The sequence below is a fragment of the Prionailurus bengalensis genome, chromosome E2 (assembly GCF_016509475.1).
Source record: "Prionailurus bengalensis isolate Pbe53 chromosome E2, Fcat_Pben_1.1_paternal_pri, whole genome shotgun sequence".
Classification (NCBI taxonomy): Eukaryota; Metazoa; Chordata; class Mammalia; order Carnivora; family Felidae; genus Prionailurus; species Prionailurus bengalensis.
Window position 1 is genome coordinate 7,836,771 of NC_057352.1, and position 27,854 is coordinate 7,864,624.

At 53.5% G+C, this 27,854-nt stretch overlaps 2 protein-coding genes across 2 annotated transcripts in view; one reads left to right on the forward strand and one right to left on the reverse strand.

Moving 5' to 3' along the window:
- Positions 1-16,757: 16,757 nt before the first annotated feature.
- Positions 16,758-19,158, reverse strand: CLEC11A (C-type lectin domain containing 11A). The gene is made up of 4 exons (XM_043598414.1): positions 18,802-19,158; positions 18,383-18,572; positions 17,881-18,072; positions 16,758-17,443 (listed from the first exon to the last, which is right to left on the reverse strand). The coding sequence occupies exons 1-4, from the start codon at positions 18,946-18,948 to the stop codon at positions 16,998-17,000; spliced, it is 975 nt and encodes a 324-aa protein (XP_043454349.1). The 5' UTR covers positions 18,949-19,158; the 3' UTR covers positions 16,758-16,997.
- Positions 19,159-22,945: 3,787 nt separating this feature from the next.
- Positions 22,946-27,854, forward strand: part of SHANK1 (SH3 and multiple ankyrin repeat domains 1) — a 45,605-nt gene continuing 40,696 nt past the window's right edge. Inside the window, 4 exon segments of the mRNA XM_043598416.1 lie at positions 22,946-23,049; positions 25,622-25,919; positions 26,123-26,326; positions 26,835-26,906. Of these exon segments, the coding sequence (XP_043454351.1) occupies positions 25,665-25,919; positions 26,123-26,326; positions 26,835-26,906 (531 nt within the window). The 5' untranslated portion in view covers positions 22,946-23,049; positions 25,622-25,664.

The window sequence follows — 27,854 nt, forward strand, 5'->3', positions numbered from 1 at the left end:
CTGTACCCCAGCAGGGATGCACGAGGGCTAGGAAGCATTTGGGCACTCAGTCAACAAGAACAGAACCTACGAGGGGCGCCTGGGTGGGTCAGTCGGTGGGAGCGTCCGGCTCCGACTCGATGATCTCACGGTTTGTGAGTTCGAGCCCCACAGCGCAGCGTGTCTGCTGACAGCTCGGAGCCTGGAGTCTGCTTCGGATTCTGTGTCTCTCTCTGTCCCTCCCCCGCTCGCGCTCTGTTTCTCTCTCTCTCTCTCTCTCAAAAATAAATAAACTTAAAAAAAAAAAAAAAGAATAGAACCTATGACTTTGCAGTCACAGAAGGAGGGCTTCTGGCGCCGGGAAGGGAGAGGCTTCGTGTGGTGTCAGGGGGTGAGGAGTCTCATGACAGCTATTTCCCGACATTTGATGACAGTCTGTCTGTCTCCCACGGCTGAGAACATCTCAAACCAGGCCAGATTGAGGGTGCCGCCTCCCCTCTCTCCGTGCCGAGAGAAACAGAGGTAGTGATTAAGAGCGAGTAATTGCCTCCCTCCTGCCTGGGAGGTAAATATCCTTCTGCAGGATCTTTTCCTTCAGGACCGTCTTCCCCTAGGCTGCGGGCTCCTTGGGGGCAGAGGCCCTGTTCTGGTTCAGGCACAAGGATCCAGAGGGTGGCAGAGATTTGTACCGTGGGCTCAGTCAGCACTTGAGGGGACAGAGTAGGCTCTGAATAATATGGGACGTTGGCCCCTCCCCCCTGGGATGTCGGCCCCTCCCCTCTGGGATGTTAGCTCCTCCCCCTGGGATGTCAGCCCCTCCTCCTGTGGGTGTCAGCCCCTCCCCCAGAATGTCAACCCCTCCCCTGGATGTTAGCCCCTCCCTCAGAATGCCGCCCCCTCCCCCGGAAAGTCAACACCTCCCCCTGCGATGTCAACCCCTGCTCCTGGGATGTCAGCCCCTCCCCCAGAATGTCAACCCCTCCCCTGGATGTTAGCCCCTCCCTCAGAATGCCGCTCCCTCCCCCGGAAAGTCAACACCTCCCCCTGCGATGTCAACCCCTGCTCCTGGGATGTCAGCCCCTCCCCCAGAATGTCAACCCCTCCCCTGGATGTTAGCCCCTCCCTCAGAATGCTGCCCCCTTCCCCGGAAAGTCAACACCTCCCCCTAGGATGTCAGCCCCTCCCCTGGGGTGTCAGCCCCACCCCCAGAATGTCAACCCCTCCCCCTGGGAATGTCAGCCCCTCCCCTGGGGTGTCAGCCCCTCCCCCAGAATGGCGCCCCCTCCCCCAGAAAGTCAACCCCGCCCCCTGCGATGTCAGCCCCTCCCCTGGGGTGTCAGTTCCCCCTCCTGGGACTTCAGTTCCTGCCTCCGGAAGGTTCAGCCCTCCCTCTCAAATGTCAGCCCCTCTCCCTTGAATGTCGGTGTCTCCAAAATAGGGATCTTTGTCTCGGTCACCGCTCTATCTCCAGTGCCTAGAACCGTGCTGTTCAGCTCACAGGCATTCGATAATCACGACTGAATGGATTAGTGGGGTCAGTCTTTCCAAGTGCTGACTACCACTTACTCGCTGTGTGACCTTTGGTGACTGATTTTACCTCTCTGAGCCCCCAGCTTCCTCCTCTGTACAATGGGCATAATCTTAAAACCGCCCTGGTCGGGTCGAGATGCCGATTTCTGGAGTCCACGTGTTTATAAAGCTCCGGACAGGACCTGGTGCACAGGACACGATCAAAGCCTGTGAACTGCCCTTTTGATGAATGAAGGTGTGAATCACCTTCTTGGGTTCTCATAGAAATCTTATCAAAGAGGGATTTTCAGTCCCCAACATCTGAGGCTCAGGCCACCCTCCACAACCTTCTCTTGAGAAGGTTGCCCAAGGAAATGCTGATTCCCTCCTTTGGCCTGGCCAAGAAACTGCATCCCCTCTGGGTCTCAAACCCACCTTACCAACCTTGCGGGCTTTCCCAAACCAACCAAAGACCACCATCCCCCAGGGGCCAGCCCTCAAGCGCTCTTAAAACCACAGAGACTCCTGAAAGGCTATTTAACCACATTCATTAGAAAATCAATACAAATTTAAAACTTCATTGGAATCCCACTGTTCTCCAGGAGGAGGTGCGTGGAAGGTAGTGGTTATGCTGGTGAGGCACCGTGTGGCACCCTCCAGCCCTGCCAGTCCCCTAAGAGGAATAAAGACAAGGAGAAAAACCTTTCTTTCTTTTTTTCCTTTTTTTTTTTTTTAAAGAAATCTCTACACCCAGTGTGTGCCTCAAACTCACAACCCTGTGATCAAGAGTTGAACGCTCTACCAACTGAGCCAGCCAGGCGTCCCTTGAAGTGCGCAAAGGATGAAAATATCAACCAAGAATCTTTCATTTTTTTTTAATGTTTTATTTTTTTATTTTTTTTATTTCTGAGAGAGACGAGACAGAATGCAAGTAGGTTAGGGGCAGAGAGAGGGAGACACAGAATGGAAGCAGGCTCCAGGCTCCGAGCTGTCAGCACAGAGCCGGACGCGGGGCTCGAACCCACCAACAGCGAGATCATGACCAGAGCTAAAGTCAGACGCTCAACCGACTGAGCCCCCAGGTGCCCCCCCACCAAGAATCTTCTACCTAGCAAACTAATCTTTCAAAAGTGAAGGCAGGACCGCCTGGTGACTCAGTTGCTTGAACGTCTGACTTCAACTCAGGTCCTGCTCTCACAATTTGTGAGTTCAAACCCTGTGTCCATCGTGATGATGTCAGCCTGGAGCCCACTTCGGATCCTCTGTTCCCCCTCTCTCTCTGCCCCTCCCCCGCTCACACTTTCTCTCTCTCAAAAATAAACATTTTGGGCCCCTGGGTGGCTCAGTCCGTTAAGCGGCCGACTTCGGCTCAGGTCATGATCTCACAGTCCCTGGGTTCAAGCCCTACGTCGGGCTCTGTGCTGACAGCTCAGAGCCTGGAGCCTGCTTCGGATTCTGCGTCTCCCTCTCTCTCTACCCTTTCCCGTTTGCTCTCTGTGTCTGTCTGTCTCTCTCTCAAGAATAAATAAGAAATATTAATTAAAAAATAAAATAAACATTTTTTAAAAAGCGAAGACAACATAAAGACATTCCTAGATAAACAAAAACTGAGAGAATTTGTTGCCGGCAGATCTGCCTTGGAAGAAATACTAAAGGAAATTCTTTGAGCTCAAAGCAAAGTAATTGCAGATGAGAATGCAAATTCACAGGAAAAACTAGTTATGGTAATTATGTCGTTTTCTTTTATTTTATTTTCTGAAGATTTTATTTTTAAGTAATTTCTACACCCAAACTGGGGCTTGAACTCACAACCCGGAGATTGTTAGTCACACGCTCCACCAACCGAGCCAGCCAGGAGCCCCGGTAATTATGTACTTTTAATTTTTTTTTTAATTTTTAAAATTTTTAAATGTTTATTTTTGAGAGAGAGACACACAGACAGACAGACAGAATGCAAGCGGGAGAGGGGCAGAGGGAGAGGGAGACACAGAATCCGAAGCAGGCTCCAGGCTCTGAGCTGTCAGCACAGAGCCCCATGTGGGGCTCAAACTTGCGGACCGCGAGATCATGACCTGAGCCGAAGTCGGATGCTTAACTGACTGAGCCACCCAGGCTCCCCTTAGAAGACAGTATTCAGGCATCACTTTTCTCCATTATTCTCTTAACTGATTTTAAAATCGATTGTAGAAAATGGTATGTATATATTATTGGCCTATGACACATAGAGATATAATGTATTTGTGGTTTTTTTAAATTTTTTTTTAACTTTTATTTATTTTTGAGACAGAGAGAGACAGAGCATGAACTGGGGAGGAGCAGAGAGAGAGGGAGACACAGAATCTGAAACAGGTTCCAGGCTCTGAGCTGTCAGCACAGAGCCCGACGTGGGGCTCGAACTCACTGACCATGAGATCATGACCTGAGCCGAAGTTGGACGCCTAACCGACCAAGCCACCCAGGCGCCCCGAGATGTAATGTATTTGTAATATACTTGTCATTAACAGCACAAAGGAGGTGGGTGGGAGGAAAGTTCTGTTGAGCGAAGGAAATGACTATGGATGGTAACGTAATAATAATTATTGTCGGGTTTGTAATATTAATATGTATGACTATAATACGACAGAAAGAGAGAAAAGGGAATAGAGCTCTAGAGGAGTAGTGATTCTCTATCTTATTGGAATTAAGTTCGTATAAATTGGAACCTGATTCTGATCAATTAAAATGTATATGGTAAACCCCAAAGCAACAACCAAAGAAATAATGGAATATGTAAAAAACTCTTACAACTCAATATCAAAAACACAAAGAACCCAATTTTTAAATGGGCAAGAGATCCAAATAGACGTTGCCCAAAGGACATATACAAAAGGCCAAAAAGCACATGAAAATATTGACATCATTGGTCATCAGAGACACGCAAATCAAAATCACATCCACTAGGATGGTTAAAGTTAAAAAGTCAGAGAATACCAAGTGTTGGTGAGGATGTGGAGAAATTGGAACCCTCACACACCACTGGTGGGAATGTGAAATGGTGCAGCCGCTGTGGGAAACAGTCTGGTAGCTGCTCAGAAAGTTAGATAGACATAGGGTTGCCGTGTGATCCAGCAAATCCCCTTCCTGGGTATATGTATCCAAGAGGCATGAATACAAATGTCCACAGAAAGATGTGTCAACTTATTCACGGCAGCATTATGATAAACAAAAGGTGACATATCCATGTAAACGAAATGTTATTCAGCCATAGAGGGAATGAGGTGCTAATCCACGGTACGACCTCCATGAAATTTGAGAACGTCACAGTAAGTCAAAGGAGCCAGTCACAAAAGATCACACATTTACATGTTTCCATTTGTCCAAAATATCTCTAACAGGAAAATCTACAAAGTCCAAAAATAGATTCTTGGTTTCTTGTTTTTTCTTTCTTTTTTTTTTTTTTTAATGTTTACTTATTTTTGAGAGAGAGAGAGAGAGCAGAGGAGGGGCAGAGAGAGAGGGAGACCTAGAATTCAAAGTGGGCTCTGTGCTGGGACACCTGGGTAGCTGAGGGGCACCTGGGTGGCTCAGTTGGTTGGGCGTCCGGCTTCAGCTTGGGTCATGATCTTGCGGTTCCTGGGTTCAAGCCCCGTATCGGGCTCTGTGCTGACAGCTCAGAGCCTGGAGCCTGCTTCGGATTCTGTGTCTTCTTTTCTCTCTGCCCCTCTCCCCTCTGCTCACACTGTCTCTGTCCCTCTCACAAAAATAAATAAACATAAAAAAAAAAAAAAAAAGAAGTGGGCTCTGTGCTGACCGCAGAGAGCCTGATGCAGGGCTCAAATTCATGAACCATGAGATCATGACCCGAGCCAAAGTCAGACCCTCAACCGACTGAGCCACCCAAGGGCCCCATAGGTTTGTGGTTTCTTAAGGCTGGGAGTGGATGGAGAAATAGGGAGGTAATGGCTAAAATATACAGGGCTTTTTGTTTTTGTTTTGATTGTTTTTGATTGTTTTAAGATGGCCAAAATGCTTTAACATTGACCGTGGTGATGGTTGCACATGCCCGAATGTACCAAGAACCACTGAATTATACACTTAAGCTGTATGAATTGTATGGTATGTGAATCTCAATAAAACTGTTAAAATAACCCAAGTAGAAATTTGCTTACACCTGTCTTACATCCATCAATTCTTTGTGAGGCATTAACATCTGTATAATATTCAATCACTTAACCAAGAGCATAGAGTGTCTTTACTCTTATTCAGATCATCTTTTGGGTCCCTTATTAGGGACCCTTATTATTCTCCACGGAACCTCAATTTTTTTTTTTTTATTCGTTAGTTCCTAGATGATTTCTAAGTAGTTTGGAGAGATGGTGAATAGTATTTTTAATTACATTTTACATTTGTTTATTTTTGGTGTAAGGAAATGGAATTGATTTTTGTAGGCTAAACTTGGTGTGTGTGTGTGTGTGTGTGTGTGTGTGTGTGTTTTAAGTAATCTCCACACCCATTGTGGGGCTCAAGCTCACAACTCTGAGGTCAGGAGTCACGTGCCCCACTGACTGAGTCAGCCAGGTGCCCTCTGTAGGTTAATCTTGTAACTCGGGACTTTGCTGATATTTCTTACTTGTTCTAATAGTTTTTTAAGTAAACCATTAATCAGGATTTATATACAGTACTATGTTAAGCAATAGCCATGATGAAGATATTCTGATGTTATTCTTGTTCTTAAAAGGAAGGCATCCAAAATTTTTATGGTGTGTGCTGGAAGCTTTATAAAGTTAAGAACATATCCTTCTCCCCACCTCCTAGTTTACTGTTTAATTTTTAACCCTAAATAGATGTAAACCCTTATTAAATTATTTTTCCACGTTGACTGAAATCATTACATTTTCCTCCCTGGTCTGTTAGGGAATCACAGTGAAATGATTTAAAAAAATTTTTTTTAAGTTTATTTCTTTTTGAGAGAGAGAGAGATTCTGAAGCAAGCTCCAGGCTCTGAGCTGTCAGCGCAGAGCCCGATGCAGGGCTTGAACCCACAAACCGTGAGATCATGACCTGAGCCAAAGTCAGACACTTAACCGACTGAGCTGCCCAGGCGCCCCTGAAATAATTGTTTTCTTTTTAATTTTGAACCACCCTTGCTAGTTAATGAGACAAATCCCACCTGATCATGATGAAATATGATACAGTGTTGGATTTAGTAGACTATTGAGCGATGCAGAATTTTTGCACCCACATTCACAAGTGAAATGGACTTATAATTTTCTTTTCTTGTACAGTTTCCTTAACCGGTTTTGGAATCAGCATTGCATTAGCTTCCAAAAATGAACCAGTCAGATTCTACATGATTTCTATTTTCCAGAATAATGTGTATAGGATAAGGATTAAGCATTTCTTGAATGTTTGATATCAGCCGCCTAGAAGACCATCTGTGTCTGTGGGGATTTTTTTGAGAGAGAGAGAGAGAGAGAGAGAGAATGGAAATCTTTGACTATAAGTTCATATATTTCATTACTTATTGGCTTACTGAGTTCTTGATATTTGGGTAACTTTTGGCACTTTACTTTTTTTTTTACTAATTTAATGATTTAATCTAAGTTGTTTATTATTATTATTATTATTTAATGTTTATTTTTGAGAGAGACAGCAAGAACATGCAAGTCGGGGAGGGGCAGAAAGAGAGGGATCTGAAGTGGCCCTGAAGTGACAGCAGAGAGCCTGATGTGGGGCTCAAACTGGCAAAGTGGGAGATCATGACTTGACCTGAAGTCAGACAATTAACTGACTGAACCTCCCAGGTGCCCCTTTATTATTATTATTATTTTTTTTGAGAGAGAGAGAAAGAGTCTGGAAGGGGCGGGGGAGGGGGCAAGAGAGGGAGAGAGACAGAGAGACAGAGAGATAGAGAATCTTTTTTTTTTTTTTCAGCGTTTTTATTTATTTTTGGGACAGAGAGAGACAGAGCATGAATGGGGGAGGGGCAGAGAGAGAGGGAGACACAGAATCGGGAACAGGCTCCAGGCTCTGAGCCATCAGCCCAGAGCCCGACGCGGGGCTCGAACTCACGGACCGCGAGATCGTGACCTGGCTGAAGTCGGACGCTTAACCGACTGCGCCACCCAGGAGCCCCGAGAGATAGAGAATCTTAAGCAGGCTCCACACTCAGCTCAGAGACCGATGCAGGGCTCGGTACCATGACCCTGGGATCATGACCTGAAGTGAAATCGGGAGTCAGATGCTTAACCAACTGAGCCACCCAGGCGCCCCATTTTCACTTCTTTATTTATTTTATTATTTTTTTTAAATGTTAGCCCATAGTTAGTCATAGTACTATTAATTACTCTTTTTTAAGCTTATTTATTTCTATGTAAACTCTACCCCCAAAGTGGGTTTCAAACTCATGACCCTGAGATCAAGAGTCACACACTCTTCTGACAGCCAAACAGGCACCCCTAATTACCTCTTGTATTTCAGTCCTGGATATAATTACTTGCACTCACAATTTGTATTTTATTTGTAGCCTATGTCTTTTTTTTTTCTTTTTCAGTTTTGCCAAACGTCAATCGATCTTAGTAACTTTTTCAAAAATTAAAATAACTTCTTGTCACTCATCATCAGGGAAATACAAATCAGAACCACAATGAGATACCACCTCACACCTGTCAGAATGGCTCACGTGAACAACTCAGGCAACAAGAGATGTTGGCGAGGATGCGGAGAAAGAGGATCTCTTTTGCATTGTTGGTGGCAATGCAAGCTGGTGCAGCCACTCAGGAAAACAGTATGGTGGTTCCTCGTAACATTAAAAATAGAACTACCCTACGACCCAGCAATTGCACTACTAGGCATTTATCCACAGGATACAGATGTGCTGTTTGGAAGGGACACATGCACCCCCATGTTTATAGCAGCACTATCAACAATAGCCAACGTATGGAAAGAGTCCCAATGTCCATCGATGGATGAATGGATAAAGAAGATGTGGTATATAAATACCATGAAATATTACTTGGCAATCAAAAAGAATGAAATCTTGCCATTTGCAACTACATGGATGGAATTGGAGAGTATTATGCTAAGCGAAATTAGTCAGAGAAAGACAACTATCCTATGACTTCGCTCATAGGAGGACTTTAAGAGACAAAACAGATGAACATAAGGGAAGGGAAGCAAAAATACTATAAAAACAGGGAGGGAGACAAAACATAAAAGACTCATAAATATGAAGAACAAACAGAGGGTTACTGGAGGGGTGGTGGGAGGGGGATGGGCTAAATGGGGAAGGGGCATTAAGGAATCTATTCCTGAAATCATTGTTGTACTATATGCTAACTAACTTGGATGTTAATTAAAAAAATAAATTAAATAAAATAACTTCTTGTTTTGTTAGACTTTCCTTCCCCCTTTTATTCCATTGATTTCTGCCCCTCCCCTTTTAATCGTTTCTTTTGCTCTCGCTTCTGTGGATTTGCTTTATGGCATATTTTCCCACAGTTTGCATTAAATTGCTTGCTCATTGTAGAAAAAATTATTTCGCGGGTCAAGTTTTTTATCAAATGCTTTTTTCTCCATCTGTAGAAATCATCACCTGGTTTGCCTCCATTAATCGGTTAATGTGGAGAATTAATAAATTTTTCTAATGCTAAGTAACCCTGCATATCTGGCATAAATACATCAAGTGTCATTGTTTTTATATATTGATTATATCCTATGGTGGTATTCTACATAGGATTTTTTGATTAATGAGAGAAATAAATGGCGATTTCCCTTCTTTATGCTGTTCTTTTTTTTTTTTAATTTTTTTCTTTCAACGTTTATTTATTTTTGGGACAGAGAGAGACAGAGCATGAACGGGGAAGGGGCAGAGAGAGAGGGAGACACAGAATCGGAAACAGGCTCCAGGCTCTGAGCCATCAGCCCAGAGCCCGACGCGGGGCTCGAACTCCCGGACTGCGAGATCGTGACCTGGCTGAAGTCGGACGCTTAACCGGCTGCGCCACCCAGGCGCCCCTCTTTATGCTGTTCTTGACTATTTTTTGTGTTCACATTCTTCAGTGTTACCTCATAAAATGAGTTAGGGAGCATGACTTCTTTTTCTAATTTCTGGGTGGGTTTATACAAAATTGTAATGATCCGTTCCTTGAACTGTTATAAATGTTATACAAAGCTATGGTTACTGAGACAGGATGGTCTTTTTTTTAAGTTTATTTGTTTTTTGTTGTAATCTCTACACCTGAGATGGGCCTCGAACTCTCAACCCCAAGATCAAGAGTCCCATGCTCCTCTGAGGGAACCAATCAAGTGCCCCAAGACAGGATGGGCTTGATGCAAGCTTAAGCAAATTAATCAATGGGCAGAACAGAGAACCCCATAAAAGACCCCGAAATTCTAAAATATAATGGGGCGGGGACCACAGAGAATCGGGAAAGGGTAACTATTCAACAAATGCTGTTGAAATCATTGGTTATCCTTAGGGGGAAACATTGAAATTGGATCTCTACATCACACCTCACAAAACCCAACTTCAGATGAATTGGAGACTTTAATGTGGGAGAGAAAATGTTAAGAACGCAAGAGAATGTCCTTCACCTCTGGGGGCAGGGAAGGATTTCTTAAGTGACTCCCCAAAAGTACTGTATGATACTATGATGGTGAAGATATGTCCTTATACATTTGTCCAAACCCATAGAATGTACAATACCAAGAGTGAACCTTAAGGAAAACTTTGAGGGGTAATGATGTGTCAATGTAGGTTCATCAATTATAGCAAATATACTACTTAGTGGGGGTGGTGATGATGGAGGAGACTACGGTGGGGGGGGGGAGGGGCATATGGGAAATCTCTGTACCTTCCTCTCAACTTCCTGTCAACCTAAAATTGCTCTTAGAAAAAGAAAGACTTTTTAAAAAAATGTTTATTCATTTTGAGAGAAAGAAGCATAAGTGGGGGAGGGGCAGAGAAAGACAGAGAGACAGAGAGAGACAGAATCCCAAGTAGGTTCCAGGCTGTCAGGCCAGGGCTCAAGGTAGGGCTTGAGCTCAAGAGCCATGAGATCGTGACCTGAACTGAAGTCGGCCACCTAACTGACTGAGTCACCCAGGAATCCCTAATTTATTTCATTTTATTTTATTTTAGAGAGAGAGGGAGAGAAAGTGGGGGAGAGGGGCAAAGGGAGAGGGAGAGAGAGAATCCTAAGCAGGCTCCATGCTCAGCTCGGGGCCTGACTCCGGGCTCGATCCTACCAACATGAGATCATGACCTGAGCAGAAATCAAGAGTCAGATGCTCAACTGACTGAGCCATCCAGGCCACCCACCCCCACCCCCACCAAAATATTTTTTTTTTTAACGTTTATTTATTTTTGAGACAGAGAGAGACAGGGCATGAACGGGGGAGTGTCAGAAAGAGAGGGAGACACAGAATCTCAAACAGGCTCCAGGCTCTGAGCAGTCAGCACAGAGCCCGACGTGGGGCTCGAACTCATGGACTGCGAGATCGTGACCTGAGCTGAAGTCGGACGCCCAACCAACTGAGCCACCCAGGCGCCCCCAAAAGATTATTTTTAAGGCAGAGCTGATGTTCCACTTCCTGCCTCCTCTATCTTCCAAAACCACCCCAGTTAAGGCTTCCTGCCCGGAAGGCTGCCAGGAGCTATCACTGCTCAGGGTCAGACCCCCAGGTCCAGTTGTGTTTGGAACCGGTGTTAACAGACAAGGAGAAGGCAAGGTTACTTGCCTCCTGCAGGAATTTCCAAAACCCGAGCTCACACAGCCAACTGGCCTGGCTCGGACAATCCCCTATGCTTTGAAAAGAAGCACTTTGCTGCATTTTAGGAAGAGGTGGTAGCTTGGGGCTGGAAGAGAGGAGAGGTTGTTCAAAGGAATGAAAGAAAACATGGGGCTACCACAGAAAATCCTGTAGAGGGGCGCCTGGGTGGCGCAGTCGGTTAAGCGTCCGACTTCAGCCAGGTCACGATCTCGCGGTCCGTGAGTTCGAGCCCCGCGTCGGGCTCTGGGCTGATGGCTCAGAGCCTGGAGCCTGTTTCCGATTCTGTGTCTCCCTCTCTCTCTCTGCCCCTCCCCCGTTCATGCTCTGTCTCTTGTCTCTCTCTGTCCCAAAAATAAATAAACGTTGAAAAAAAAAATTAAAAAAAAAAAAAAAAGAAAAGCCTGTAGAAGCCAGGAGGCAGTCGTGTTCCAAGTGAACCACTGAGGCCAGAAACATGACTTAGAAGAAGTCATTCTAGGGCGTCTGGATGGCTCAGTCCGGTAAGCATCCGAATTCAGCTCAGGTCATGATCTCACGTTTTGTGAATTCGAGCCCTGCATGGGGCTCTGTGCTGATGGCTCAGAACCTGGAGCCTGCTTGGATTCTGTGTCTCCCCTTCTCTCTCTGCCCCTCCCCCACTCACACTCTGTCTCCCTCTCTCTCTGCCCCTCCCCCGCTTGCGCTCTGTGTCTCTATCTCTCAAAAATAAATAAACATTAAAAAAAAAAAATCTAGGGGCACCTGGTTGGTTCAGTCGGATAAGCGTCTGACTCTTGGTTTCAGCCCAGGTCATGGTCTCATGGTTTTCATGAGCTTGAGTCCTACAATGGGCTTTCTGCTGACAGCTCAGAGCGTGGAGCATATTTTGGATTCTGGGTCTCCCTCTCTCTCTGCCCCTCCCTCTTCGAGCTCTCTCTCTCTCTCTCTGTCTCTCTCTCTCTCATTCTCTCAAAAATAAATAAACATTACAAAATAATAATAATAATAATAATAAAATAAGTTATTCTATGCTCTGCATGCTTTCTGCAATGGACCCTAAAATGGACACACCTCACCTCATATATTCTGGTGGAGAATGTATAACCTGAATGTTTTTTAAGATTTTTTCCTTTAATTTTAAGTAATCTCTACACCGAATGTGGGGCTTACACCCACAACCCCAAGATCAAGAGTTGCACAGTCCACTGACTGAGCCAGCCAGGCGCCCCAGACCTGAATCTAATCATCATAAGGGAACATCAGGCAAACTCAACCAGGAAGTTCTGTTTAAAAAAAAAAAAAAAAAAAAAAAGGTGGGGGTTGTTTTTCCAAAATGTCAATATCATAAATATGGAAATGTTCCAGATTCAAGGATACGTGACAACAAAATGCAGTACCTGACCCCAGACTGGATCCTGAACCATAAGGGGAAAGTGCTATGAAAGTCAGCATTTGGACCAACTGATGAGATGGAAATATCACAAGGAGATTAGATTAAAAGTATTAAGTAAATGTTATATCTCTTGAGGTTGATTACTGTGGATAAGTAAGAGAGCATCTCTAAGGACATACACATCAAAGTAATCAGGGTAAAGGGCAACGATGAGCGTAACTAACACTTAAATGCTTCAGAACAAAAACTAGTGAGGACTGTAGAACTCTGTCCACCATCTATCTGTACATACAGATAAGGCCAGCTGCAAAGTTAACAGGAAGCATTTCTCCCAGAGATATGCTGCAGCTGTAAAGTGTCCTAACCACCCCCTTTGTGAGCGACTCTGCTGTCTTACTCCCTGAGAAAGTTTGTTCTTTAAAATCATAGGCTTTTAGTAACTTTGCTGTTTGAAAGTATATCCAGAAGGATTGGGGCGACTGGGTGACTCAGTCGGTTAAGCATCTGACCTCAGGTCAGGTCATGATCGCATAGTTCGTGAGTTTGAGGCCCATGTCAGGCTTTGCTGACAGCTCAGAGCCTGGAGCCTGCTTCAGATGCTGTGTCTCCCTCTCTCTCTGCTCCTCCCCCTCCCCGCCCCCGTCTCTCAAAATTAAATAAACATTAAAAAAAATTAGAAAGTATATCCAGAAAGATGAAACTTATCTTATTCTTCCTGGAAGATCTAAGTCACTTTGACAGAGACAAGAAGCCCCAATTTCCAGCCCTGATGTAGAGCTTTATATAGAGTTTCTGGACATAGCATGCCACGTATATAACTTTGTAGTTTCCAAGGAAACAAGATCCTTAGTCCACTTTGCAGTCCATAACTGTTGACTCATTTATACACATCCCTGCTTTGCTCTGAAGCAAACACAGTTCCACTTAAATTTCACCCGAATTCTTCTCTTCCCCCGGATCCAATAAGTTGATCAGAGCTTCTCCTGTGGGATGTGGCCTTCCCTGCAATAGGTCAGTAAACCTGACTTTGATTTGTTCCTGGTAATTGGGTTAGGATGGGTGGGTGATGAATGCATGGATGGATACATAGATAAATACTGATAAAGCCAAAGCAATGGAGGAAACTGTTAACAATAGAGAAATCTGGGTAAATACTATTTGTATTTGTGCAGGTTATCTGTAAGCTAGAGAGTATTTCCTAATAAAAAGGGTGGGTTTTTTTTTTCCTGTTTTCGGAGAAACTAAATTAGTATGGACCAGTATTTAGCAATTTTTTTCCAGGCCAAGGAAGCATTTTTATATTGTATTTTATATTGTAATTCAGTAGTACATAGTCAAGGCACTCAAATTTTGAGAAATATTTCTTACCATTTTCTATGCATTCTGATACTTTCTATGCACTTGTGTTTTAAAAAAATGCTTCTTATCAATTTCCAATTATCCGTGGAGATTCAGCGGTATTTTTAAAAACTCTTGGACCGATCTGAGCACTGGTTACAGTCTAAGCCTCAGTGAATGTCAGACTGTGGCTTCGGGTTTTTCTTCCTTTTGATGTGGGACTACATTTCCCAAAACACCTTGGGGCGAGGCCCGGACGGTGGGGAGAAGGGGGTGTCAGCTCTGATCCAAGACTGCCAAGCTCTGACCTTCTTGCGAAGGGCGTGGTCGTCCTGCTTTCTGGGAAATATAAGCGAGCCTCACGTGGGAGGAAGGGGCGGGACTTTCGAGAGGACTGGCATGGGGTTCCCGGTGGCTGCTGGGAAACGTGGTTCTGAGGAGAAGGTAGAGGGCCTGCCGCTCGGCCTTTTGGGATTTGTAGTCTTGGCAAACCGGTGATCGACCCGCTTCTTCTTCCACCGGTTGGGTCATCCCAGGCCGTGAGCCCTTCCTCCGCCACTTCCCCGGAATCTCTTCACGCATCGATCCCAGGCAGCTGCTGAGGCCTTCTCTAGTCCGCGGCTGTGAGCTCTCAAACCGCAGGTGCTCCGCAGAGAGCCAGGGACGGGGCACTGGCAAACGCTGGCCCCTTGGCAGGCCTGGGAGGGCTTCTCTGCAGAGGTGGGCGGGGGAGGGCAAGGTTCCCATAAACAGGCCTGAGTCAGGAATCAGCCCAGAATGCAGCGTACAGGCGAGCTGATCTGATGCTTAAACAGTCCTTGCAAAATGCCCTCCACCTTTGACCTCTGTGTGGGCGCACAAGACTACGTCCCTGGGCTTAGTATGACAGCGACGAGACAGTGGCACAGAGAGTAATGCACGGTGTGATGAGGAAAGCCCCAGACTCTGTGGGAGCCCAGGGGAGGCTCCTGACCTGGCCTGGGGAAGGCTGGGAAGAGAAGCGGAGATTGGATTCGTCTCAGGGTCCCCAACATGGCTCCACAGGGACATTTCCCTTCCTGCAAAGGGCTTCCCTGTGCCAGGGGACGCTGGGGGCACAGAGTTGGTCACACCCAGCTCTGACCAGCAAGACTCCCCGGTCTGGCTGATCAGGGCTTGGGTCAGAAGAGAACTCAGCGGTTATGGAATATCGCAAGGGGCACCTAACTCTGGGGGAAGGGGGAAGCAGGTTGTTCAGGGCCAGTTCTTCAAAGAACCCATACATATGCAAAAACAGTGTCCAGAGAGAGGATGCAGAGGTGAAGGTGAGGTTCAAATTGCCATGTGAGTCAGATCTGATGTGGCTAGGACGCCTTTGTGTTCAGCACTATTTTAGGAGGTAGATATTATTACCCCCCAAGTACAGATGGGGACACCGAGGCACAGCGAGGTTGTGTCTCCCTTTAGTTGCCTGGTAGGTAAGTACCCAAATAGCATTAGAACCTGAGATATATGGTTCCAGAATCCAGACAGGTAACCATTGATCTGTCCCACCCACTTACTTTCCAGAATGTTATGAGCTCTGTAATAGTGGCCTCCTTCCAGGCAACAGCAGATACCCATCGGTGTCTGCCTAATGTGCCCTCTGGTTGCCTAGAAGCCATCCTGCCACCCCTCCCCGACCCCAGTAAACAAGTTCACCGGGGTAAGAATCCTGAGCAACGTTTTTGGTCCTCTGATGGAAGCCTTCCTGACCAGGGCCTCCTTCCCCCAAGCTTGCTACCACCCTCCATTCTGTTACTCCTACAGGGGCTGTGGGGCTGAGAAATGACCGGGGTGGCTCATTCCTCCCACTGGTGGATCCAATGGTGACATTTTAGGCTGGTGGTACCACGGCTGAAGGAGAGGGAAGGGCAGAAGGACAAACAGCGTCACAGTTCAGTTCCTGGGCTCCATGATGATGTTGGGGTCAGGACCATGTTGCCAGTGTTGGGGGAAAGACACTGGGGGGCTCCAAAACAAGGGCTCTGCCTTCAAAGAGTGCTGTCCTCAATGCCAATGCCCAAGCTGGCCCACTCCCGAGTGTTCTGACTCCGGGAACAAAGGTATGAAAAGGGGGGGGGGGGGCAAAGGGAGCACGTGACACACATTCAACCATTTTTCAAATGCTCACTTTCCTGGGCTCACCTGAACTTCCCAAGGGCTAATACAAGGTAGAGATGATTGTACCCATGTTCAATGGGTGAGGAAACTGAGGCTCAGAGAGAAGAGACTGGCTTATGGCCACATAGGCAGGGAGTAGGCAAGGAAACATTGGGAGGGAGCCTCAGTTTCCAGGCTGCATAGGTTCCTAAGTTTGCCTCTAAACACTTGCCCCTGGAGCTGGGGGAAGGGGCAGGGAGTGGGGCAGGGCCTGACAGTACAGGATGCTAAGGAACCTTCCATCTGGTGGAACAAGTTTGAGATACACTATTGAAACAAAATTAAACGGGATCTTTCCTGCAGGACTCATCAGAACCTTTAGCTCCTTTGTATTTCCCAGCTCTCTTTGACCAAGGCCAAGGCCAAGGCCTGGACAATGATTGACAGGCCCTGTTGTCCCAAAGGCTGTGAGTGGGACCCGATGGGGGTGGAGGCATCAGCTGTGTGTGCAGGAGCGGATGATGTGCGCACATATGTACATGTGTTCTCCATCATTCTGGTTCTGGGGATCAAATAATACCTGTAAAAGCAGAACGGGACAGGCATCCAAAGGCCAGGGTCGTGCCCTGCCAAGCTTGCCCCTTGACGAGCTAAAGACCAAAAGTGCCTCCACTGCCCGCTCAAGTCAGATTCCACACGTTTTTATTGGCGCCGGACTTAGCCTGGTGCCCGCCGCTCCCCAAAAAAGACACAGGAAAGTCAGGGCTCTCGGCCCCGCGGAAGGCCCCCCGGGATCGCCCAGCCAGGGGGAACACGCTAACATCCACCGGCAGGGAGAGAGGGAGGGAAGGGCGTTTTAGAAGGATGAACGGCCCAGCCAAAGGGCGAGTGGTGGGATGGACCGGAGAGGCGAGGACCGGCCCCGCTAGAAGGGGTACTCGCAGACGTAGTAGAGGCGGCGTTCGCAGTCGTGGTCCCACCAGGAGCCGTCATCCGAGGCCTGCGCCACGCAGTTCTCGAGCGTGCCGCCGTTGGGCTGGTTGGGGCTGAGCGGGTGCGGCGCGGTGCTGGGCCCGGCGCCGGGCTCCGGACTGGGCGCGCGGTGCCAGGCGAAGAAGGACACGCGCTGGCCGTTCTCGAAGAGGTAGAGTCCCTCGGCGCGCCGGTCGTGCACGCCCAGCCACACCGGCCAGTTGTAGGGAGCAAGCGTCGCGCGCAAGTAGCGGGTGAGCGCTTCCATCTGCTGGCGATCTGCCGGCTGTGCCAGGCTCCCGCCCCGCGCCGCGCAGCGCGCCTGCGCCGCCGCCTGCGCCTCGAAGTCGCGCGAGAGCAGGAAGCACTTGTGGCCGAGGCGCAGCCCCTTTAGGCAGCCTGAGGGGGGAACGGGGCGGGGTCAGGGGCTCCGGAGGCGGAGAGAAGGCGGGGTTAGAGCCTCGGGGGCCGGGCCGGGAGGAGGCGGGGTCAGAACCGCGGGGAGTAAGGAGGCGGAGAGTTAGGACGGCTGGGGGTGGGGCCAGACTTTTGGAATCTGTCTGTAGGGGGCGTGGCGCGGCCCGAGACGGGTACGCTTCACCGCGCGGTAAGGAGCGTACCTCCCCCTCTGCGCGCCAGCTCTCCGCATTCGCTCTCCCCGCTACTCTAAGCTCCGCAGAAGCCAACAAGTGACCTCCAAGTCTCTAGGAACCCGCTCGCCCCGGATACCTTAGGTCCTCACGTCTCCTCAGACGTTTCCGGGCCCCCTCCTCCCACCAGTCCTCCACTTGACCCGCATCGTCCCACTTTCCCCGCCCCGCACGGTGCGGACTCACCCTCTAAGCGGCCATGCTCGCGCTCCGCGCGGCTCTGCGCCTCCTGCAGGGCTTGCACGGCGTCGCGGGTGTCGCCCGCCGCCTCCCGCAGCTGCCGCAGCCCCCTAGTCAACTCGACCATGCGGGTGTCCAACGCGTGCAGACGGACGTGCAGCTGGTGCAGGCCTGCGTCCAGGCCGGCCAGGCGGCCCACTGCGGACAGACAGGGCACACGCTGGACGGGGCCCGAGGGGCGGAGCTGAGGGACCAAAGGACCAGGGGGAACTAGGGCTCAGGGGACAGAGTTGGGGTAGGGGGTACTCGGGATTCCTGGAATGTAGGGGCCGGTGGGCCTGGGCTCTTGGGAGGCAAGGCTGGACACCCGGAACTCCCAGGGACCTGGGGGGACGGGCACCGGCGGGGTGGTGGGCAATTGAAAGGTGCCAGGCCTTGAAAGGACCGTTCATTTTTGAGAAAATGACCACAGAGGCCTGGGGGCAGGATGCAGCTAATGGTTACTCACGGATATACGTGACGGTGTCCTCAGGGGTGGGAGAGGGGCTAGGGCCTGTGGTGGGGTTTGTCGTTGTTTCCTCCTCCTCCTCCTCCCCCTGACCGTCCTCCTCGGTGCCCCAGGTCCCTTTGCCTTCTGGGGTTCCCTCAGGATTTTCGTCCCCCCTCCCAGCGGGCAGCCCCAGGGCCTCCTGCAAATGCTGAGGCAGGGGAGGGATGGTTACCAGCCCAGCTCTATTCTCACTGCCCACACACTCCAGCCACCCCTTTGCAGCAGTAAGCTGGCTCTCTGCCCCTGAGTCCCTTGTCTGAACCCATCATCCCCATCCTTTGAGCCTGCCCCATCTCTCTCCCTGGCCCATTTCCCTAACCCTGGAATACACTCCCTCCCACACCCACAGTTCCCCGGCAGAGTCCTAAGCAACTCACCTTCAGCATCAGGGCCTCCCTCTCCCGCTCCTCCTCCTGGGCGCCTCCCCAGCCCCCCTCCCACTCCCTGTCTGCTCCCCGAGCCCCATGGCTGATGCCCAGGAGCTGAGGGACCACCAGGGCCCCGAGCAGCCAGGCTGCCTGCATCAGGCTGGGCTCCGCAGCACCCAAGGCCGCAAAGGGTTGTCTCTGGGGAGGGGGGATGTCTCTTGGGACTGGAGTGTGTGCAGATCACTAGTCCCTGGTCCCTCTCCCAGCTCTTGTCTCTGTCAGCCCGCCTGTCTGTTCTTCTGTCCGTTGGTCTCTGCTCCTCTGTGTGTGTCTCTCCCCGCCTCTCTTGGCTCCCCCGAGGCCCTGCCTCTGTGGCCGGAAACCTCCAACGTTCCAAAGCCTGGATCCCGCCTTGGGTCTCTCCACATACCCCCCTCTTCCCACTTTCCAGAGCTCACTTCCGCCCTTTTCTTTCCTTCCACCATGGCCAAAAGCTCAGATGGCCAGAAGAGAATAGAGCCGGCTCTCCAAGGGATCCCGGGGACACAGCCTCTGCCGAGGAACCCCCTCAGGGGGTTGTTGGGGCTTGGCCCTGCTCCCCACTCCTCCCCCTGGCCACTCCTCGGGAGCAAGGAGACTGCAGGGTCTCCATAAGGTTTTTATTACTCTGTGGCCACCATTGCCCACACACTCTGCCAGAGGAGGCTTTCCCACAGTTCTCAAGCTCTAGGGCGCCTCCTGCCCTCAGATCTCCCATTCTGGCCGGGAGCCCTTGCCCCAACCTGAAAATGAGTGTGTGTGCCTGTCTGCGGGGACACAGGTGAAGAGCGTGCATGTATGTAGGCTGTGTATGCAACTCTAGTGGGTGGGGCTTTGGGATTCATTTGCTGTACTTTCCTGGAAGCGTCCTGCAGGCCAGGCCCGGGGTGGGGCGATGCTGGGGACTCCAGCTGCTCCCAGACGTGCAGACCTTCCCACAAGGTGGGGGGTTGGGGCAGAAGGGAGGCGGAAGGGTGGGGGTGGGGGTGGTGAAGGAAGCTTTCTCCAGGAGGTGGAGTAGACAGAGGCAGGCTGGGCGCTGGAGCTCTGAGCATTCAGCCCAGTGCCTCTTCTCCCGCCTGGACCACTGCAGTGGCCTCCTCCTGACTCTCCACCTCCCTTCTCCCGAGCCCCTCCAATCCACGCCGCTTGCCGCAGCCAGAGCCATGCTTCCAAACCGTAAATCAGATCACGTCACTCCCCACTCCCCTGCTCCCCCAGCTTCCCATCATATGCAGGAGGGAAGCCAAACCCGGCAAGAGCCTGGCCTGCCCAGCCTTGTGTGTGTGTGGGGGGGGGGGGGGGGTGCTGGGAAGGATGGGCCCTTTACACCTCTGTAAGCTCATCACCCCCACTCCCCCTGGGCCCCCTAGGGGATCCAGCCACACTGGCCTCTTCACTATCTCCTGAATGCCAAGCTCCTTCCTCCCTCAGAGCTTTTACACTGGCCTTTTCCTTCTAAACGCTCTCATGTTCTCTCCCAGCTCCTTCTCCCTGCTGAGGTCTCAGCTCATCTGAGGCCTTCCCCGACTATCCTATCTCAAGAAGCTGCACTTCCACAAATTAACACCCCATTTTTTATCTTCTTGGTATAATCAAGACCGGCTCCTGTTGTTTGTTTTCTTGTCTGTTGCCTGTCTCCTGCCAACAAAGGCAGTGTAGGTACGTATTCATTGCTGTATCCCTGGAGCTAGCACATAGTAGGTGCTCAATCAGTCTGCTTAGCGAGGACGGAAAAAGCCATTCCTGGCAGGGTAGCGGGTTAGCCAGAAGACTGAAGGCTTGACCACTGTGTTTTTGGGACACCCCGGGTTCCCTGAGGCAGGTGCACGGGGGCACTGAGGGGTGATAGCCAGGGTGGTGATGAGGGCAGTGGGAGAGAAGCTGGAGAGGCACGGGAAACAGGAGGCCATGCCGTGCCCACTCTGTGCCAGACCTGTGAGTCATTCAGGGCTTTCCCAGCCTGGGCCTGGCTTGTTGTGCCAGCGAGAATGTGGAGCTCACCAGCCAGGGATGGCAGGGCCTGCTCTTCAAGGGAGGAAACTGAGGCTCCGAGAAAGGATGGGGCAACCTGCTGGAGGTCACCAGCATGGCAGCTGCTAGCCAAGGCTTCTGGCTCTATGCAAGGGCCAGGCATCTGCCCTCAGCTGCTGGGAGCCCCAGGAGGGGCCTGGGAAATCCAAGAAATCCAAGAAAGCAGAGGGCAGTGTGACATCGGGCAGGCTGCTCACCACCTCAGACCCTGGGTCTCTCGGGTGCCCATTAGGGGCCTGGGGAGCCCTCACTAGCAGCTAAAGGCCTCGAGAGATAATGCACAAGCCAGGAAAGGCCTTGTAAACCGTAGAGGGGTACACAGCCTCTCTCGCTGCTGCCGCCAACATGGGCAGCTGTTCTCTCCCTGGGCCCAGATGCTTACCACCTGGGCTGGTGGGTATGCATCCAGAGCGGGGCCTCCTGGGGCTGGGCTGGCTCCTACCCTGGTACCCTGGAGCCCACAGCTGGAGATGCATCCAGAGGCTTCTTAGAACCACCCTCTGCAGGTGTCTGAGGCCCAGCTGGCAGCCCTGGCGGAGCTGGAAGAAGGGTGGGAGCCTGGGCTATGGGGACACTCTCACCCTAAGGGACCTGCCCTGTGTCTGTGGTATGTCCCAGGCACCAGAGACCTGAGCTGCAAGGAGACTTTGGGCATGTCTGTGTATAATGAAGGCGAATACACAACCGTGGCGTGCCTAGTAGTGAACAACAGTGGCATAAAGACCGAACCAGCCTACCTGTCCCTGATCCTTGCTGCCACCTCTTTGTAGCTGGGTGACCTTGGGCACCAAGCGACTTTGCCTCTCTATGCCCCAGTTTCCCCCTCTGAGAACGGGGATGGTCAAAGTGCATAGCCCATAGGATTGGTGTGAGAAGTTGATGAGTAAATCCAGAGCAGAGAGTGGCACACAGGAAGTGCCCAAGAAATGTCAGCAATAACTATGGAGGGGAGGCAGGGCACGGTGTTGTGCATCCAAATGGGTGTGTGCACACCTGTGTGATGAATTCGGAGGTGGGTGAGTGTGGTGGAGCCGCAGGCACACGTGGTTGTGCGTCTCCGTTTCTGGGTTTCGTGTGAGCTGGAGATCTGAGCATGCACACCTGGGTGCGTGCCCTTGTTGGGGGAGGGGTGGGTAAATGCTGTGCGGCATGTATGCTCTGGCATGCGCGTGTGACATGTACGTGTTGTAGTGCGGTGTGTTTGTGGTGATGTACCCACAGGGAGGTTAGGTCATGCACGCCCTGGACAGTGTGTGCATGGGTAACGTCTGCACGTGCAGGGCCAGCTAGTGACTCTATGCACCTGTGCCTTGGGGGAAGATGTTTGTGTGTGTGTGCGTGTGTGTGTGTGTGTGTGTGTGTGTGTGTGTGTTTGGAGGGACAGGACGGGAATCTATAGCTCTCACCATCCAATTTGGAGGAGCAGAGTCTAGCAACAAATATTTATCGCGCCCTACTGTGTGTAGAGGGGGTGAGAGACGCTCTGGGAAGGGGCGGTCCTGGGGTGTGTGTGTGGAGCGAACCCTTAGGGGGGCGGGGCCGCAAGGTCCGGGTAGGGGGGCAAGCAAGGGTAGAGCCGGCTTGGGCTAGCTGGTGGCGACGGGGAGTGGTGGGGGAGGGCAGGGGGAGGGGTGGAGCCGGCGAGGGGGGGGGATGGGCGAGGTTTGGGGGCGCGGGGAGGGGCGATGTCTCCTCCACCGGCTCCGGAGGGAGGGGAGAGGGCGGAGGGAGGGGAGGGAAGGAGGGAGGGAGGGAGGGAGAGAGAGAGACAGGGTGAGGGAGAGACGGTGAGAGCGAGAGAGCGAGAAGGGAGGCAGAAGAGGCGCGGAGCGGGCGGCGGCGGCGGCGGCGGCCTGAGGAAGAGGAGGAGGAAGAACAGGCGGAGACGCGGCGCCCGGAGCCGGCCGGACCGAGCCGGGGGCGGGCTAGCTCCGAGGGGCGCGGCGGCCGCGGCAGAAGGGGGGGCGCTCTGCGGATGGCCAGGCCCGGCCCGCGGGGGGGGTGAGGTCCTCGGCCCCCCCGCCCTCCCCCCCGGCCCCCGCCCGCCCCCTCCCCGGCCCGCTCGCCCTCCGGGGCGGTGGGGCATGGCCTGAGGGTCCCCCGTCTCCGGGGGGGTGGGGGGTGGGGGGAGGGGGGAGGGGCCGCGGGCGCCGCCGACCGGGACTCAGCAGCCCCGCCAGGCAGGTAAGGGGGTCGAGAACCCGGGGTTTTGGGGGGAGCTGCGGGGCCGGGGCCGGGGCCGCGGGAGGGGGCGGGGGCGCCCCGGACGTCCTTGGCCGGGCGCCGGGCTCCGGGCCCGGGTGTGCGGTGAGGGGTGGGGGTAAGGTGGGGAGCGTTGCCCCGGGCGACGCCAAATTGGGTTACGCCCAGGTCCCCGGTGCCCCGTCCCAGATAGAAGACTTAGGAGGATGCGCCCCCCAGCCCCCGCCAGCAGACCCCCCCCCCCCCACCCCGCGCCAGCCCAAACCCGCTTCCCCGCGCTCCCAGGCCAAGGGCTTGGTCGCGGTACCCACCTCCTGGCCCTGCCCGGCCACTCCCCCGCCTCGCCCACCCCGGCCTACCGGGGCCCCTAGACCCCTTCCGTAGACCCACCGCGCGAGGCCCCTCCCCCAGGTCACCCTGGTCCCCCGCCCCTCCGTCGAGGGTCTGGGCCTTGGCCTCCTCCGCCCCCTTCGACCCCCTCTAGCTCGGGCTTCACCTTCTGGGCTCCTCCGATCCCTTCCCACCCCCTTCCAAGCTCCCCCCTCATCCCCACCCGTCTTCGCTCCCTTCTCCACCGGCCGGCGCGCCCCCTCGGCTCCCGCCTCCGAGTCCCGCTCCCGGGTGCCCCCGCCCCCTCTCCCCGGCCCAGGGCTCTCCCCCACCAGTTTCTCGGCCCCAGCCCCGGCTCCTCTCCCCGCCTTTCCCCGCCTCTCTCCGCCTCCATTCATTCTCCCGGGCCCCGCTCTCGGCCACGCCAGCCGCCCCCTGTCCCCCCGCACCCTCCAGGGCACCCCCTCTCTCCCCTTCTCCACCCCCCCCCCCCCCCCCGCCGATTCCTCAGCCCGTCTCAGTACCAGCTGCGTGCCAGCTATTCTTAGCCGCGGAGCGTTTGATTCATGCCGCCCCGGCGGAGTGTGCCCGCTCCCTCCCTCGGGCCTGAGGGGGAGGGGCCGGAGTCGGTCTGGGGGGTTGGGGGCAGCCGCACGGCGGGGGGAGCCACCGGGGCCAGCTTTGCTTTCATCCCACTGGCCACCCCATTAGTGCCCGGTTGAAGCCGGGGTCAGCCAGGGTCAGCCGAGGGGGAGTGGCATCGGGCTCCAGGCCCGGAGGTGGGAGGTGGAGTCCGGCGGGTAGGAGGCCTGGCAGGGAGGGGGGGCTCCGCAAGGCCAAGGTGGGGCAGTTCCGCTGGGTACCTGGAGAGGGAGGGGGCTTCGCAGCCGGGCCACTCATGGGGGAGGGGTCGGCCGGCTGGTGGTTAGGCTGCTCGCTCACCCACAGCTCTTGGAACTGTCCTCCCCGAACACTCATTTTGTCTTCCCGCCCCCAACCCCCCCAGCCCATCCCCACTCCCCCAAAGTCAGCAGTACCCTCCACTGCTTCCCATCTCCATGGCAACGGTGCAGGAGCTGGGCCTGGTGTGGGGGGGAGGGACCAGACCAGACATTCTGGTTTCCGGTGCTGGGGTGGGAGACAGGGAGATGAGGGAGGCGGACCCCATTTGGGACCCAGGCTTCTAAGGCCACCTCGGGAGAGAACAGTGGGGATCTGGAGATGACCTCCCACCCCAGTCCCCCAGACCGGCACCCCACTTCTTAGCCTCCCTCCCAGCCCCCCTCCCCCACCCCCAGTCTCCCTCAGAGTGGATCCACCTGTACCGGGCAATGTCCAGCCACCTGTCCTGTAGTGCCAGTCCTCAAATGTGCCCACAGGTTATCCGCAGCCACCCTAAGCTGACCCAGGCCACCGCACTACGGTCTCCAGACAGCCCTCCCAGGCCAGTCTTCCCACTCACCCACCCCCGTCTCGAGATGCCCCCAACAACCTGCCTAGGCCACCCCTCGTGGCTCCCTTGGGGGCACGCCACGAATGATACTCTGCCCCATGACACCCCCATCTTAGCACCCCTGCTCCCCTGGGACACCGATTCCCAGCAGTCCCCTGCACACGCTGTCAGCCACACTTCGGTGAAGTCACCGGTTCCACCCGCTGCCGGGCACCACTCCCAAGCAACACGCGGCTCCCACTTCTGCCGCCCCAGGCTCTCGGCACCTCCGTCCCCCCATTACTACATCTCAGCCTCTCCCCAGCCCCCTCCGCCAGCTGGCCAGGAGGAGGAGGAGGAGGACGGGAGGGCCTCGGGTGAGGGGCCAGGCTGGGGCCAGGAGGGTAGGATGCCGGTGGGTCGTCCACCTGTCTGTCCTCAGCTAATTTTAGCTGCATTTTCCGTGGCCTGCCAAAGTGGGCCAGTAGCTCCCGCGGTGATTCTGCGGTTTCTGGGACACTGCCATGCTGGGTCAGCGGCAAAGTGGGGCGCAGGAGGGGTGGGGGGCTGCGAGCAGGGCCAAGGGCAGGGAAGGAGACGCGCTGGAAGCATGGCAGCGATGGGCGTGTGTGTGAGCAGAGGCAGCTGGAGTATCTGGGGGTGTGTCCAGCCTCCTTCCTGCCGACCTGGGGCATGTGGGGCGGCTGCCCTAGACCACTTGCCCGTGAGGGTGCCTGTGGCCTCCGAGGGGTCCCGGGTCCCTCATCTGACAGCCACCCTTGGCCCCGGCAGCCGCCTGTGATGCTGCTGTCCCCTGTCGCCCCGTGGCCCCACGATGACCCACAGCCCCGCGTCAAGCGAGGACGAGGAACGCCACAGTGCCAGCGAGTGTCCCGAGGGGGGCTCAGAGTCCGACAGCTCCCCAGACGGGCCCAGCAGAGGCCCCCGGGGGACCCGGGGCCAGGGCAGCGGGGCACCTGGTAGTCTGGCCTCCACCCGAGGCCTCCAGGGCCGCTCCATGTCTGTCCCGGACGACGCCCACTTCAGCATGATGGTCTTCAGGATTGGCATCCCGGACCTGCACCAGACAGTGAGTGACTGACTGCCTGCCGGCCAGAGGGGGACAGGGCCCCAAGCCCACACGACGAGGCTGCTGGTGCTGGGTGTCCTCCCACTTGGGCCCCATCTCCAGGTCCCTGACATGCTTCCCCCAGCTGCCCCTCCTGTCCCCAGAATCACCCCCAGGCCCTTTCCAAGCCACCTCAGGCTCTTCCCTGTCACCTCCTCAACCAGAAATGTCTCCGCTTCAACCCTGATGCCACCATCTGGACAGCCAAGCAACAGGTGCTCTGCGCCCTGAGCGAGAGCCTGCAGGATGTGCTCAACTACGGTCTGTTCCAGCCGGCCACCTCCGGCCGCGATGCCAACTTTCTGGAGGAGGAGCGGCTTCTTCGAGAGTACCCCCAGTCTTTTGAGAAGGGGGTGCCCTACCTGGAGGTGAGGCCCACAGCGTTCCCAGCCTGGCCGCAGGGGAGAGAAGGCATGCCCCATTTTTCTCCCAGTCAGGCCCTGGCAAGGAAAAACCCAGTGGGCTCTTCCAGATCCCTTAAGCATTAGAGTCAGAGAGGCCTGAGTTCAAATGACGATCCGTTCTGCCTCTGACCAACAGAGTGGCCTTGGGCAAGTCACTTCCCTGCCCCAGACTCCTCCTCGCCTTTCAAAGTGGGAAAGGATTCACAGTTACAGTAGGTGTTCTAGAACATTCTGTGTGGGGTCCAGACTCCCTACTCCTTCACGTTAGGGGTTGCGGTCCACATACTCCACAGCAGCCCCGCACTCCTCTGCCTGCCCAGCCAAGGCTCCAGGGCCTTTTCCACCTTGACCCTGAGCTGACCACCTCCCCCTCCATCCCCCCCTGCCCCCGGCTCAGAAGGAGCCCAGCCTCCTCCCCAGGCCCCTGATTCTGAGTCTCTGTGTCTCTCCCCCCATACACCCCTGGCCACAGTTCCGATACAAGACCCGGGTTTACAAACAGACCAACCTGGATGAGAAGCAGCTGGCCAAATTGCACACGAAGGTGAGAGAACCCTACCCCGCAGCAGCCCCCCCACAGAGACCTGGAGCCTTTCCCACTGTCTCTCTCACCTCTGTCCAACAGCCCTCCAACACTCCCTGATCCCCTTCTGTTCCTCTGCCAGGGTCCCCCAGTAACTTGAGATGCTGTGTGGCGTTGGGGACGGCCCCAGATGCCAACCGTGTTATCTCCACCCTGGGGGCTCAACTCCCCTCTCTGGCCTCCATTCCCCCGCCCAGGCCCCTGGCTCCCGCTTTCTTCATCTTTAGATGCTCCCTTCTCGTCTTCTGGGTCCCCCGTATCCACGCAGGGCACCTGCCTGCCCCCCACCCTCTGGCCTGAACTCTGACACCCAGTGTCCCTCTGCCTCAGTTGCTGTTTCATACACAGCCCGCGGCTCCCCCAATTCCGTAGCCTAAACCTCTCCCAGATCCAGGGATGTCCCCCGCCCCCAGCCACATCTGGCTATCTTGCCCTCCAGGACTCTGACCATATGTCCCCTGTGCCTCCCCCGGTCCCCTAAGAACTGGGAGGAAGCGGGGCGGGGGGAGCTGCTTTAGTCCGAGGTGAAGTGAAGGATTCTTGACCCTTGGGAAAAAAGCCTCCCTGTCCCCTCCTCCCCCCCCACCCCTCCCCCACCATGCATTTGTCTCTGTCGCCCCCCCAAATATTCCATCCCTCCAGACCTGCGCCATCCACTCCCGGAGCCACCGGCCATACACGGCTCCCGAACACACACGGTGTCGCAGGCCCAAACTGAGCCTCGCTGCGAGTGTGAAATGCACACCGGATTTCGAAGACTCAGTTCCCCCCCAAAAACGTAAAACGTCTCGTTAAAACACTGCCTATGGATTACCTGTCGATACGGTACTATTGCGGATATGTTAGGTTAAAGAGATACGTCGTCAAAACGAATTTCCGTGCGACCAATGGTGCCCCTTGCTTTTTTTT